General features: G+C 43.4%; 1 protein-coding gene across 2 annotated transcripts in view; it reads right to left on the bottom strand.

Annotated features, from left to right (window-relative positions):
- Positions 1 to 14,632, bottom strand: part of STXBP4 (syntaxin binding protein 4) — a 1,994,403-nt gene that overhangs the window by 1,592,400 nt on the left and 387,371 nt on the right. The window contains exon 3 of one of the 2 annotated variants that reach the window (XM_044090468.1): positions 13,120 to 13,259. In XM_044090468.1, the coding sequence (XP_043946403.1) occupies positions 13,120 to 13,145 (26 nt within the window). In that variant the 5' untranslated portion in view covers positions 13,146 to 13,259. The remainder of the gene's footprint in view (positions 1 to 13,119; positions 13,260 to 14,632) is intronic. The other variant, XM_044090469.1, reaches the window with a different exon arrangement.

Genomic DNA, 14,632 nt, shown 5'->3' with positions numbered 1-14,632 from the left:
GTTGCTGTCGATTGAGGACTGATGTCAGTGGCATAAAGTAAGGCAGCCAACACCATTACATCAGTTTTTCTTATCCTAACCTGTCAAGGAGCCCTCAAGGTAGGAGGACAGATTCTGGTGGAAGAACCCCACCAGTGGAAAATAAATACCAATATGTCCCTTGAAAGAAAAGGAGAACAACAAGGAAGAAGGTAACAAAAAGCAAAGGGAGGAAGGAGGGAGGGTACCTAGGACTGCAACTGTGAAGACACTAACATCTACATTTATAAGTGCACACAACTGGACTATGTTCTTCGTGTTTCACTGTTGCAGTCATCATATTTGGGTAGAGGAAAAGGGTGGAGGTAGTCAACGAAGCTAGGGGCTGGCTAGGATGCCCTGCAAGACTGCAGAGGCAAACTCTGCCCTGGATTTGGAGAAGACAGGCAGGTAGTAATTTTTGATATAAGTGTGAACAGATGTCCAGGTGGCAGCCTTCAGGATGTCCCTGGTGGGGACCCCTCTGAGGAAAGCTGCAGAGGTGGAGGCTGCTCTGGTGGAGTGTGCCCTGACCCCCTTGGGGGGGAAGCTTGCCATGCTGTTTGTAGCAGAAATGGATTGAGTGTGCTATCCATTTGGAAATGGTTTGCTTGGAGATGGCTTTGCCTTCTGCCCCTGTAGCAAAACTAGCCAGCAATTGATCAGACTTTCTGAAGTGTTTAGTCCTGTCCAGATAGTATCTGAGCTGTCTGTGCACATCTAGAGTGTGCAGAATCCTTTCCCCCTTGTTTTGGGGGTTAGGAAAGAAGGTGGGCAAATGAATGGAATGGTTGAGAGCCACACTGGACACTACCTTGGACATGTAGGATGGATTAGTTCTGAGGGATACCCTATCTGCATGGAAGATGATGAAGGGTTCCACAGCCACGAGTGTTAGCAGCTCAGAGACTCTTCCGGTTGAAGTGATGGCCAGAAGAAGGCGGTCTTCCAGGAGAGAAATTTTAGCTCTGCAGAAGAAGCTGGTTCGAAAGGAGGCAGGGTGAGCTTTTCTAAGACAAAGTTAAGGTCCCAAGCTGGTGTTGGTGCCCTTCTGGGGCGTCTCAAGTTGCTAGCCCCTCTGAGGAACTGTTTAATCAGGGGGGGTGTGAGAAAAGAGGCTGTTCAGTGTGTAAATGTGCAGAAATAGCAGAGGCATGAATTTTTATAGAGGAGAAGGAGAGACCACTGTGTAGTAGGTCAGATAAGTAATCTAGGATGAGAGGGGATGGAGGGCTGTGCCATATTGGCCCCCTTCGCCTGGATCCAGGTGCAGAACCTTTTCCATTTATCTGCACAAGACTTTCTGGTGCTAGGGCGTCTGGTCTCTCGGATAACCTCCAGAACCTGTTTACTGAGGATGGCAGATTGGTCCAGTGTTACGGAATAAGCCAAGCTGCCAAATTGAGTGTCTGCAATTGGGGGTGTATGAATTAACTTTCCCTCTTGGTTAGGATGTTTGGAATCTGAGGAAGATGCCATGGAGACAGCAGGGACAGGCTGCGCAGCAAGGGGTACCAGTGCTGTCTGGGCTAGTCTGGAGCTTTGAGAATGGTCCTTGGTTTTTCCTCCCTTGTTTTGAGCAGTACCCTTGGGATGAAAGGTGGGGGCAGAAAGGCGTAGACTGGGAGGTTTACCCAGGGGAAGGACAGGGCATCCACTTCCCAAGCCATGCAGTGATGCTCCCTGGTGCAGAATTTGCTGGGCTGGTGGCTGGTGTGGGAAGCAAAGAGGTCAACCTTCGGGGCTCCTCATTTCTGAGTTATTAGGAAGAAGGTACTTCTGTTTAACTGTCACTCATGTGGGTCCAAAAGCTTTCTGCTTAATTGGTCTGCTAGGGAGTTGAGAGAGCCTGGTAGGTATTGTGCTAACAGGTGTAGTTACATGGAAGAGGCTGTGAGCCAAAGGGTCATGGCCAGCCTACACAGAGGGTAGGAGTGAGTCCCTCCCTGCTTGTTGATGTACCACATCACTGTGGTGTTGTCTGTTTTGATCATGAGAACCCCTGGAGAGAGAAGGGGTTTGAAAGCTATCAAGGCCTGCTGCACAGCCATCATCTCTTTTTGAATGATATGCAGGGGGATTTGCTGTGGGCTCCATTGGTCCTGTATGCACCTGCCATCCAGGTGTGCACCCCAAGTGTAGTCTGATGCATTTGGGGTGAGGGTCTGGACGGCGGGGTGTGGGGGGAAAGGCAGTCCCTTGTTGTGGGAGCAGGCTGTTGCCCACCAAAGAAATTCCTTTCTCAGGCAAGGAATAACAGGTAGAAGAGTTTCCAGAGCTTGAGAGTGTTGACACCAAAGGTTCTTTAGGTGCCACTGAAGTTTCCTCATATCCAGTCTGGCATATGGAATGAGGAGTATGTAAGATGCCATGAACCCCAGGGCTTGCAGGACTTTCCTTGCAGAAAGCTGGGGCCTGGTGGCCAGTTGAGAGAAGGAAGCTGACAGGACAATTTGTTTGTCTGGTGTGAGGTATGCCATCTAGGATGCTGTGTCCAGACTTGCTCCCAGGAAGATTATACTTTGGGTGGGTACCCGTTTGGATTTCTTTTCGCTGATTGTGTACCCTAGGAGGGTTAGTAGGTTCTTTACAAAGGCCAGGTCTTTGAGCTGCTTTCCCTGGCTGTCTGCCTGAATACGACAGTCATCTAAGTAGGGGTAGATTTGAATATTTCTTTGTCTGCAAAAGGCAATGGCTGGAGACAGGCATTTTTTGAAAACTCTGGGAGCAGCAGATAAGCCAAAGGGAAGCACAGAGAACTGAAAGTGTTGAGATCCCGCTCTGAAGTGGAGATATTTTCTGCAGGACTCTGAAAGGAATGTGGAGGCAGGCCTCTTTTAGGTCCAGGGTGGCTAGCCAAGCGTCCTTGCAGAGCATGGGTAGCAGCTACTGGAGGGTGAGCATTTTGAATTTTAGGATCACCAGGAAGGGGTTTAGAATGGATAGATCGGTGATGGGGTGCCATGTGCCCTCCTTTCTGGGCACCAGAAAAAGTCTGGAGTAGAAGCTTTGGCCCATCTGCTCTGCAGGAACATGCTCTACTGCCCCCAAGGACAGCAGGGAATGGATTTGCTTTTGAGCCTCTGCCCACTGATTTGGTGGTAGATCTGGGAACCCTTTTGGGGTTAGAAGGGTGTGGAAGGAGAATTTGTACCCCTGAGACACAATGTTCAGAACCCATTGGTCCTTGGTAATGGTGGCCCAGGTGCTTGAGTGAAAGGAGAGTTTCCCTCCTAGGGGTATGCGAAGGTGGGCAGAGGCGGGGTCGGGAAGAGGCAAGTCATTGTGAGTTCTTACCATAAGGGGGGCATAGAACTCCCTGGTTTTGAAGTGGAGGTAGTGCACTGCTAAGTTCTCTGAAACCCCTGGGGCTGCTGTCTGGAGGGTCTGTTTCCACGGAGTCTAGGCTGGGTCTGTTTACTCAGAGCAGGAAAGGACCAGTGCTTGCAGGGAAAATGCCTGCTGAATCTAGGGGGCTGGACCTGTAAGAAATCTTTAACTGTCTGCAGAGATTTTGCTTTTTCTTCCATCTTTTTTAAGACCTCTTCTGCTTTAGTGCCAAATAAGTTATTTTTGTGCAAGGGTGCATCCAACAATTTAGATTTGACATGGTCTGGCAGGGGTTGTTCCTTAAGCCATGCATGTCTTCTAATGACAGATCCAGTGACTGCTGCCCTGCAAGAAGCTTCTAGGGCAAAACCACAGCGCAAAGTGTGTTTAGTTACTTGACTTGCAGAATGCATTAAGTCTTGTAAATCTTTTGATTTTGCCCATGCAGGAAAGGAGGACATTTTTTTGCTTAAGGAATTCCAAGGTATGTTGCTGATATTTAAGCATATGGAGCTGACAATTTAGTGCCCTGAGGGAATGGGATTCTTAACAGAGGTTGCTTTAATCCATTTTGGCCCTTGCAAAATGACCTCAGGGTCAGCTGTTGGATTTTTAAACAAATATTTGTGTGAGTCAGGGACTCTGTAGTACCTGTCTGGTTTTCTGGGAGCAGGAGGGAGGGCATCTGGAGTCAAGCTGGATTCAAGGAAAACATTGTTTACCACATCCAGGACAGAGGGGATGGCTAAGGGTCTGTGTTGCGGTAGTTCCAGGAATTCCCTGTGTCTCTTTTTAGACTAAGGGTAGTGTTGAGTCCCCCATTGGAAATGTTCCCTTAAGGTATGTAGGGCTTCCCCAAAGGAAAAGCCCTCCGGGGCAGAGGCTGAAGGAATGGATTCCTCTGCATCAGAATCCTCATATGTGGAGAGGGGCTACATGTCTTCATAGTTAGATCCATCGGATTTATCTGATTCTTATTCAGACAAAACTACTGGAGACAGATCTCTTTTCCTTTTTGAGGGGGTGGCTTGGCTTCCCCTAATCAGCATGATAAGGTCTTCTGCCATTTTAAGCATTTGAGACTGAGGCAAAAGAGCAGGTGCCTGAGAGTGGGTAGTCGGTTTCTTTGGTGTGGTTCAACCCCTGGGCCTAAGGAACTCGGTAGTTTTCAAAAGGACGGTAGTCGCGAAAGAAGGTGTCAGTTTATGTCGGGATTTGGTGTTGCAAAGGACTTCCTCGAAAGCCAGTGCCTGCACAGCAGCTCCGAATCCATCCAAGGTAGAGACGACCGCAGGATCCTTAAACGAAGAAGAGTTCTGCGGCATACCGGACTCCAAAAGGTTCTCTGTAGTGGCCCACAAATTAATTGAAGCGGGCATCAGGGGCTGTGAAAGCACCTCACTGAGTTCTGTAGGACTGGTGACTAGCTTAATGGAAGCATCGTCGGAAGGTTTGGCCCTGTGTGGTCTGTCTCTGTCTTTATCTTTATGCTTTTTCAGAAGATCTGCTGTCAGATGGCTTACAGAAGCCATATCAGAATTCCAGGACTGTAAACGGAAATATCTGCCTACAATAAGGGCCCGACGACGGATAGTTCTGGCGTTAAAGCACAGAAATGACAATGAGGGACGTCATGGTCTGGGCCTAGACAAGTGATGCAGTAAGAGTGGAAGTCTCAGTGTGGTATTTGCTTTCCACAGGCGAAACAATTAACTTTTTCTGACAATGGTTAGTGCAAGAAAAAAAGATCTCCAATGGGGTACTTGGCTTTCGAAGACTTTAACTTCAATTCGGAAACAAAAACTCAGGTAGCGGCCGACCGGCACTTGTGCAAACTGCTTCTGCTTCGGGATCCATGGCAAGAAAAACTGATATAATGGCGTTGGCTGCCTTACTTTATACCACTGACTTCAGTCCTCAAGTGACAGCAACCGATGCAGAAATACTAAGTCTCTGGTATTCGAGCCGGCCGAGGGCTGGCAGGAATAACCCCAAATGTGATGACTGCAACAGTGAAACACGAAGAACATCACAGGCAGCATTGTGTAGCATAAAGTAAGGAAGCTGGTACTGTACAACATGCCATACATGGAGCAGTACCAGCTGGTACTGTACATGCCATATATGAAGCCCTGCCAGCTGATACTGCACAACATGTCACATATGGTACTGTACATGTCCTATATGAAAAAGTACCAACTGTTACTGTACATGCCATACACAAAGCAGTAACAGCTGGTACAGTACATGTCCTATATGAAGCAGTACCAGCTGGTATCCTACATGTTACATACAAAGCATTACCACCTGCTACTGCACGTCACATATGAAGCAGTACCAGCTGATATTATATGAAGCCCTGCCCTCTGGTACTGAACAACATGTCACATATAGTACTGTACAACATATTATATATAAAGCAGTACCAGCTGGACTTCATATATAACATGTTGTACAATACCAGCTGGTACTATACAACATGTCACACATGGAGCCCTTCAGGTTGGTACTATACATGTCACATATGGTTCTGTACAACATGTCATATATGAAGCAGTATCAACCATACATGTTATATATGAAGAAGTACCAGCTGGTATTGTACATCTTTGATATGAAGCAGTACCAGCTGGTATTGTACAACATGTTATATTTGAAGAAGTACCAGCTGGTACTGTACAAAATGTCATGTATGAGGCACTGCCAGCTGGTACTGGGCATGCCACATATGGTACTGTACATGTCCTATATGAAGCAGTACAGCTGCTACTGTACATCATATAAGAAGCAGTACCAGCTGCTACTCTACATGTCACATATGAAGAGGTACCAGCTGGTATTGTATGACATGTCACAAACAAAGTGGTACCAGCAGATACCGTACATGCCACATATGAAGTGGTACCAGCTGGTACTGTACATGTCACAAATTAAGTGGTATCAGCTAGCACTGTACAACATGTTACATATGAAGCTGTACCAGCTGGTATTGTTTCTCTCATCTACCGTTACCCTGACTACTTGTAGGGTCACAGTATGGTAGTGTGCTAAAGCTGTACCTGTGGCACTCGAGGCTGAACTGTGCGAGTACTCTCAACTGTGTAACGCACCCTCACCCAGCCTGTAATATCCCTGTGCCTTCCTACAATTGCAGCATGACAAACCAAAGCCAAAAACAACCTGTAAAATCTCATGTATGTGTTTTCCTTGATATATGAGCTGTTGTCCATATTATTGGCTACTAGCACACACCCCTCCTTCTATTATCCCTGTACACACCTTTGTTGCTATTTCACAATATTGTTAAACCTAGGAATGGCAGTGGAACTACTGCTCCTAAAGTTTTACAGTAACTCTAGGTTTTACTCACCTCGATCCATAAGGTCAAAAAAAGCGTGGTAGATTGTTTTCTTTTCTCATACTTTGCCTCATGACCTGGCTCAACCTGCTTCATTAGCCCTTCGCTACTCTCGGGCTCACTCTGCTCCCCCACCTTGCCCCAAACCCACCCACCCTCATTACCTTCAAACTTAACTACAACTAGCCCTGCCCCATACCCATACCTAGCCAATCACATCCTCTCATCCTATATATAACCAATCTCTCACTTCAAAATGACGACACATTCCAAATCTCACACTATTAAGCCTATCCTTCCACACATTAAGCCTTATCCTATTAATAGTTACCCTCCACCTAACATCCTAACACAACTCACTCCAAAACATTTGCCCCTCCAACTCCATTACTAACAGCCACCACCATCAAACAAATCAATGCAAATTTAAAATCACATCTAACCTTTATAATCTAACATACATTAGCTATTCCCCACATAAATGCTACCAAACTCAATCACAATCTCAAAAAATCCTATACCACAACAAATTGCTAACCAGATTCATGAACACCATCATACACATACTAAGTCAGTTACACCTCAGTACTGACATACACCCAAACCCTGGCCCTAAACTTAATCAAAAATTTACCTCCACTCATAGCCCAATACACTTCTCCACCATCCCCATCCCCTCCAAAGGGCACAATCTTCTCTTACTAAATTTAAATCTAAGAAGTATTGCCAACAAGGTGCACGAGCTTCACACCTTAATGTCTGAGAAGTATTGCCAACAAGGTGCACGAGCTTCATACCTTAATGTCTGTATACTCCCTATATATATATCAATCCTTACAGAAACATGGCTCAAACCAGAAATTAAAGATAACAAAATACATCCCCCATGTTTCAACGTATATTAATGCAATCATCCAAACAAGAGAGGGGAGGATTAGCCATATTGTACAAACAAAACTTACAACTAGAATTAATCAACACAAATATACCCACATTCAAAAATGCTGAAATTCTTCCAGTCAAACTAAAAATAAACAACAGCAAACATCTAATAATTATTGCTGCCTATATCCCACCAGGTGACAACCTAAACACTGTTGAAGACATACTCCACTACACATTCTTAACTTTCCAACAAGAAACCATTATAATGGGCAATCTCAATACAGACTGGTCCACTGTTAACTCCAACAATCCCACCAACTTCTCCCAAACTCATCCAAGATGACACTTGATTGATGAGCGCTCCAATAGACAATCTATTCTAGACTGGACCCTCACTAACAAAACATCAGCCACTTACCAAGCTGGTTGCCTCCCAGATACTATTAACAATCACCTCTCCAAAAACCTCCTCAGTCACAACACAAGCCCACCCAGGCAGCCACATATCCAGATAAATCAGTAATAAAAAGGGATTCAATGCCCAAATATTCCTCTCACTGTTACAGCTATGTAACTGGGCACCCCTCAAAACCCTACCCTAGATGCAGCTGTACAGCATTTTAATGACACCTATCTTAACATCCTCAGAAGCTTACCCCCCTGAAGATCAGCCCATCTTAGAAATCACTACTTACCATTGCTCACAAAAGATACCAAAATTCTACTTAGACAAAGAGATGCAGCCTGGTCACACTGGAAAAGTAGTAAAAATCAGGAAAGCCTACAGCTCTACAAGCAACTTAGAAACAAAGCCAAATCTCAAATAAAATCTGACAAAAAAACTATTACACAACTGCCCAACAACTACACCACAATAATCCTAAAAAATTTTGGTCAACCATAAAAAATCTACTCCAACCAGGTAATATCACTACCACCATACCAAATACACCTCCATCAACCAACAGCTTAGCTACCCAATTCAATAACTTCTTTACAATCTCAATATACTCCCTAATCAACTCACACGAAAATACACCTCCAACTATCCTAAACACTAATAATCTAGACAATAACAGCTTTTCCTTTAAACCTGTTCCACCCGGCACCATCAAAAATCTACTAAAAAATACTCAGGCCCACACTTCTAGCAGCAGACAACCTACCTTCAGAATTTCTGAAGACAGCAGCAGACACCATTGCCTTCCCAGTCTCAATCTTGATTAATATATTTATCCTCAAAAACTACAATCCATTAAACTGTAAAATATCATATATTATTCCCTTGGACAAAGGGGGTAATAACACAGAGCTATCCAATTATAGACCCACTGCCATTCTCTCACCCCACTCCAAAATATTAGAAAAATGTATTCATACACAGGTCTTAAAGTAACTACTTACTAACAACCTGTTATCTCACAACCAACATAGATTTTGCCCACAACACTACAACTGCACTCCTTAGCTTCACTGACACTGTAAACCAATACAGAAGCCAAAGTAAATATGTCTCATCTGTCTTTCCCAATCTCTCTAAAGCCTTTGATGCAGTTTCTCACCAGAAACTGTTCATTGAGCTTGCCAACCTTAATCAAAGCCATTCCTCCCTAACATGGTTCCACACCTACCTTACTGGCTGACAGCAAGTGGTCAAATGGCAACAGGAGCTCTCCACTCTTCTTCTTGTCAACATAGGTGTTCCTCAAGGTTCAGTATTAGGCCTCCTACTGTTCTTCCTCTTCACTAACCACAAGTCCACTTCTCTTGCCTCAGTCATCCAATACACAGATGACTCTACCCTCATTTGTACTGGATCTTCTCTAAAACAATTAGACATAAACATTAAACAGTCCTTCTTCAAAGCAGGAACCTGGCTAGCCAAAGCCAACCTTATATTCAACCCATCCAAAACCAAACTGGTGCTCTTCCACCCCACCAAAGCATCTAACACCACTACAACTTTTCAGATACTTTCCACCAACAACACCCTATATCAGCCATCTCCCAAATAAAGTTACTAGGTGGTATAACTGATAAAATGAAATCTGACCTACACCTAGCTCAGACCGTTAAAAAGACTCACATCAAACTAGGATCCCAGTATCAAATCAAGTCTTTTCTTAGTAACCACGCCAGACAAGACATAGCAGGAACTCATCTCCTGTCCACACTATGCTATGCATCCCTCATATTCACTAACCTAAGTAAAACTGACCTCACTAAACTCAACTCCTGCTACAATAAAATAGCAAAATTCACCAATTCCCCACACAGATCCCACCACTGTTCTGCCCTACATCAACTAAAATGGTTAGAACTTCCCCATCTTTTAATCTATACTCAATTCATCTCTGCCCATAGAATTGTATATCAACCTGAAAAAACCCTGCTCTACAACAGATGCTTCTTCCATACACGACAACTAGGCAACTCCAATCCTCTCATAAAACTCTTCTAAATGTCTCTAAAAGTAACACGATTGGAGATACCCTCTATTCTAACTATATTTTCAAGATCTGGAACACTATTGCACAACATATTGTTGACACTTCCAGCCCAACCCAATTTAAAAAAACCTACTAAAAGAATACCTCATGAACAACTGGATCTGCTCCGGTATCTGCCCTGGCTAAATTCCCCCAAAGCCATTACTCTCTTTTTTTCCACCCCTTGGCCAGTAATACACCTTCTCCTCGCTATCCGTACCCTTCTTATTTCTCCCCTGTCTCATTCCCTCCCTCCCTGTTAACCTTGCTCCACCTCTAATCTAACCCTTTCAACTACTTAACTGATCTTCAAAGCTTTGGATCAACTCCTAATATTTGGATCAACTCCTAATATTATATCATAGGTAGTTCTCTATAAGTTTGTAAATCCTGTCCTCTGAACAGAATATCTGGTGTTCAATTAACCAAACTTCTATACTAAATGGTTGTGTATGTTCCAGCTTACTTGTATAGTTGTTAACCTCTTGTAACTTTGGAACTTTGTTAAAATATTGTAATATATGTATCTGAAGTAAACAGATAAATAAATGTACATGTTATACATGAACTCCTGGTATGGTACAACATGTTTCACATGAAGCAGTACCAGTTGGTACTGCACGTGCTATATACGAGGCAGTACCAGCTGGTACTGTATAACATGTTATATATGAAGCACTGCCAGCTGGTACTGTATGTGTTATATATGAAGCAGTGCCAGCTGGTACTGTACAACATGTCACATATGAATCAGAGACAGCTGGTATTGTACATGTTATATATGAAGCAGTACCAGTGGGTACTGTACATCTTATATATGAAGCAGTACCAGCTGGTAGTGAACAACATGTTACACAGGAAGCAGCTATTTGGTAAGGCAAACTATACAGTATTTACCCACATTACTCAACAGCAGTGGATGATGTTGTCATCCTGACTCACTAAAGTTATTAGCACATTATGATAATGAGGTGATTTGGTGCTGTGGCGGCAGTGAGGGAATGGTTCAGGATAGTGTACAGTAGCAGGTTTGCCTAAAACACAGGAGACTCTACTACTTGTAGGAAATTTCCTTCCAGGCAACAAATTTTTATTTTATGCTGGAAGGCATACTGGCTGGGAAGACCGATACCTGTGCTTATTAATGCTTTATCATTGTATAGTCTGCCATTGCTGTCTTGTACATTAGACTGCCAGGACTGCACTGGTATGACTACAGTGAACAGCATATAATTGGGAAAGCACTTTAGCATCGTTAGTAGGTGGCTTGTATGCAATGGAGCAAGACTGTACATCTTGCTCCCTTACATTAGTGGATTTATGATGCTGAAAGTGCTTTGTATACCATGTTATGGTGCATCAAGTCCAAGGTGGTAGTATAGGTCTTTTATTAACCCAATCTCAGTAGTCAAAAAAACACAGACTCTGTAAGAAGAAAAAAACTGAAGAGATAGACAACAGACAGACACACACACACACACACACACACACACACACACACACACACACACACACACACACACACACACAAACACTAAAAAAATACATTCAGGAAAATACTATATTTCAAAAAACTAAAGGGAAACCATATGATGACTGAAGTTTGTGAAAAAATGCACAGAAGTTATAAATAATATCCACCCCCATAGTGCCCTGGAATAACTCCCTTACTGTGCAACCCTTGTTCGACTAGAGGCATGGACAATGGGGGACTGCACTGGGAAAAGGGAGTGAGCAGCTGATGACAGCTCATCCATCTTGGGGGGGAGGGAAGCTGCCTGGACACAACAACAGCACAGCCTGGACAGCACTGTTCAGCAAACGGTATACCATTTGCTGAGAAGGCTGAGCATGTGCAGAAGCATACATGCATCTCTCATAAGCTTGCAAGGCTACCACAGGGTGGAAGGGGGTTAAGGAACAGTCCTAGTAGCAGTACGATGCTGCATCAGCATTACTGATCTTTTCACTGACCGTATACTTAGGTCAGGTTGAGCCCAGAGAAGGTAAAAGGTAGGTCTGGTAGACCCAGTAAACAAGGAGATCAGCTGGTGGCAGTTGACGGTCAGTTCCAGGGAGATGGACTTAAAAAATGAAACAAGTATACTAATTAAACATTCCTTCCCAAACAAAAGCCTACCATTTATATTCCAGTGAGCAAGGTTAACAAGATCTAAACACAAAATGACGTAATGCAATGTGCATGTACTTAGACTAAGCCTTTTACTTGGAGAAGTTGCTGTATTTTTTACAAACTATCATGCAGGTATGTTGTTGTCACGATCGCTGCACTACAATATCCTCTATAATTTAAATCTCCAAATTCCTTAAGAATATATTTTGAACAAAAGCTGTACATTTGTCTGAACTGTGACACAGTGGGGCAATTTTACATGTATAATATTCTAGATCAAAAGATTACTGCAACACTGACACCTGTATTCCATGTTATAATAAAAGGTTAGTGTGGTACTATTAAAAGCTGCAAAGTCAGTGAGACATGTATCCCAGTTTCATATCCAGGATCACGAGATCAGTGAAGCCCTGACACCTGTGTCACATCCAGGATTATTAAGTAAATACTGAACTTGAAGCCTGTAATACACATTAGGCACTTGGTGCAGAGGACTGAAGCTTTAAGCTTTTAATGAGCTGCTTCCTGCAACCCATATTCCTTCCTCCTCCTCCATTTGTTTACTGAGAGACCTTCAGCAAATCTCTTAACCAGACAGTGCTCTCTGGTAACCCCCTGAAAAGAGAAAATTATGTTTATGGGCCTTATCAAGTCAAAATGTATAAAAAAGTTATATAACCTCCAACACCTGGATCACATACTACATGCTTTTTAGTGTATCACATCCTGGGTCATGAAGTTTCATATCCTGGGTCAGAAGTTTATGTTGGCAGTAATACCTATATTGCATCCTGGATCATGATTTTTTTCTGTTAACAGGTGGAGACTGTCTTTAAAGGTCTACTTATGTTTTCTGGATAGCATTTGAAGATTTTTGTTTATGCTGCGAAGTAACAGAAACTTACCTCAAAGCTAGACTGGATGATGCCATGACAGAGAGAATGTTGCTTGGGTGATTTGGCAATGCCTTCTGGACTCAAGGCAAGAAAGTTGTGATTTTCATAAAAACTCTGAAGTTTCAACTGTCATCCCAGGTTCTCCTAGACTGAGAAAAACGTTGCAGCAGGTTAATTTAAGGACACTCTTGTGCCATATTACCACAATTTGTACACCTGAAATGATATATAAAACAATATAAAGGAACCGAATAAAACTACTTTAATGAGGGCTTTCATCTAATAGTATTCAGACTCCTTCATCATCTAAAATTACACAAACCTTATCAATTTAAAATACTGATGCCATCATAGCATCCCACAACATCCAGTAGCCTTACATAAAAAACAATCAACAATTAAAAAAAAAAAAAAAAAAATCCAATAACATTTTAATCCAATGTTGCCACCATGTGGTGGAATATATATTACAACCAGATGGTATAAGAAAGACAGTAAATCAGAAAATAACATATTTAAATAATAAAATTAAAGGAAAGGAAAGTACACCCAATGGTCTTTTAGATCAGTTAATTTTACTATGATTGACATGACTGACAGGAAAGACAACTCAGACTTATGCATTAGGATGTTGTGTAGTCCCTGTTCTGGGGCGGTGATCAAGGAGTCTCAATCCTCACCACGGACACCGGTGAGGGACATTCACTTGGAACAAAAATAGATACATACAGTATTTCCAGATGCAGCTCTCTGCACCAAGCACAATTTCCCTTAAGAGCAGGGCTGGGTTTCCCTTTCTCTCACCAGGCCCCAAATAAGACTCTGCAGTGACCACAACTGTAGAGTTGAGTCCTCAGCAGAGTGTTCTCAGCCATGTTCTCCACCACCCTCTGTGCAAAACCAGTGCTCTAAGTAGGTGACACACACACTGAGATTTGATTTTCACACACACCTGGAGAAAGGCTGGCACAGATTTACCAGCTATGCATGCCCCTTCTGCCCAGACTATAAGGTAGATACTGCCACCAGAACACTCCAAAGCCAGCTAATCTAAGGCTCTTACCAGGTATCCAATTATACTTAGTAAAAGTAATACTAACAAAAAATGTAGTGTTTGACCAATGCAGCAAGGCTTTTAGAAGCAGCCACAGTGTCACCAAATAAATATAAGTACTCTCATAGGTTCATAGGTGCATACTAGGCTAATGACCCTGGAGCCTTTACAAGCCTAGCCCGAAATAACTGCCAGGGCACCGTGCCACCTGATGTTAGTTCACAGTGCCCCTATCCAGTAGGGCAACTGGAGCGATACCTGGGGTGAACTTTCTGTTACCCATCCACTCGTCAAGATTTCTCTTGAAGAGGGCCAGCGAAGTGCTTGGCTTGACATGAATGGGAAGCTTATTCCAGAGTATGGGCAGTCTTTGGGAAATGAACCTGTCCCTCCATTATGCTCCATTAATTGTGGTAATGAGGCTGTAATCTCTGCAGTGTGTGGCACGGGGGGATTGGGATTTCTTTA

This window comes from Protopterus annectens, chromosome 12.part0 (genome assembly GCF_019279795.1).
Source record: "Protopterus annectens isolate FY-2018-M chromosome 12.part0, PAN1.0, whole genome shotgun sequence".
Lineage (NCBI taxonomy): Eukaryota > Metazoa > Chordata > Ceratodontiformes > Protopteridae > Protopterus > Protopterus annectens.
The sequence above is the reverse complement of the archived record's forward strand: the minus strand, read 5'-3'. Positions and strand labels throughout refer to the sequence as shown.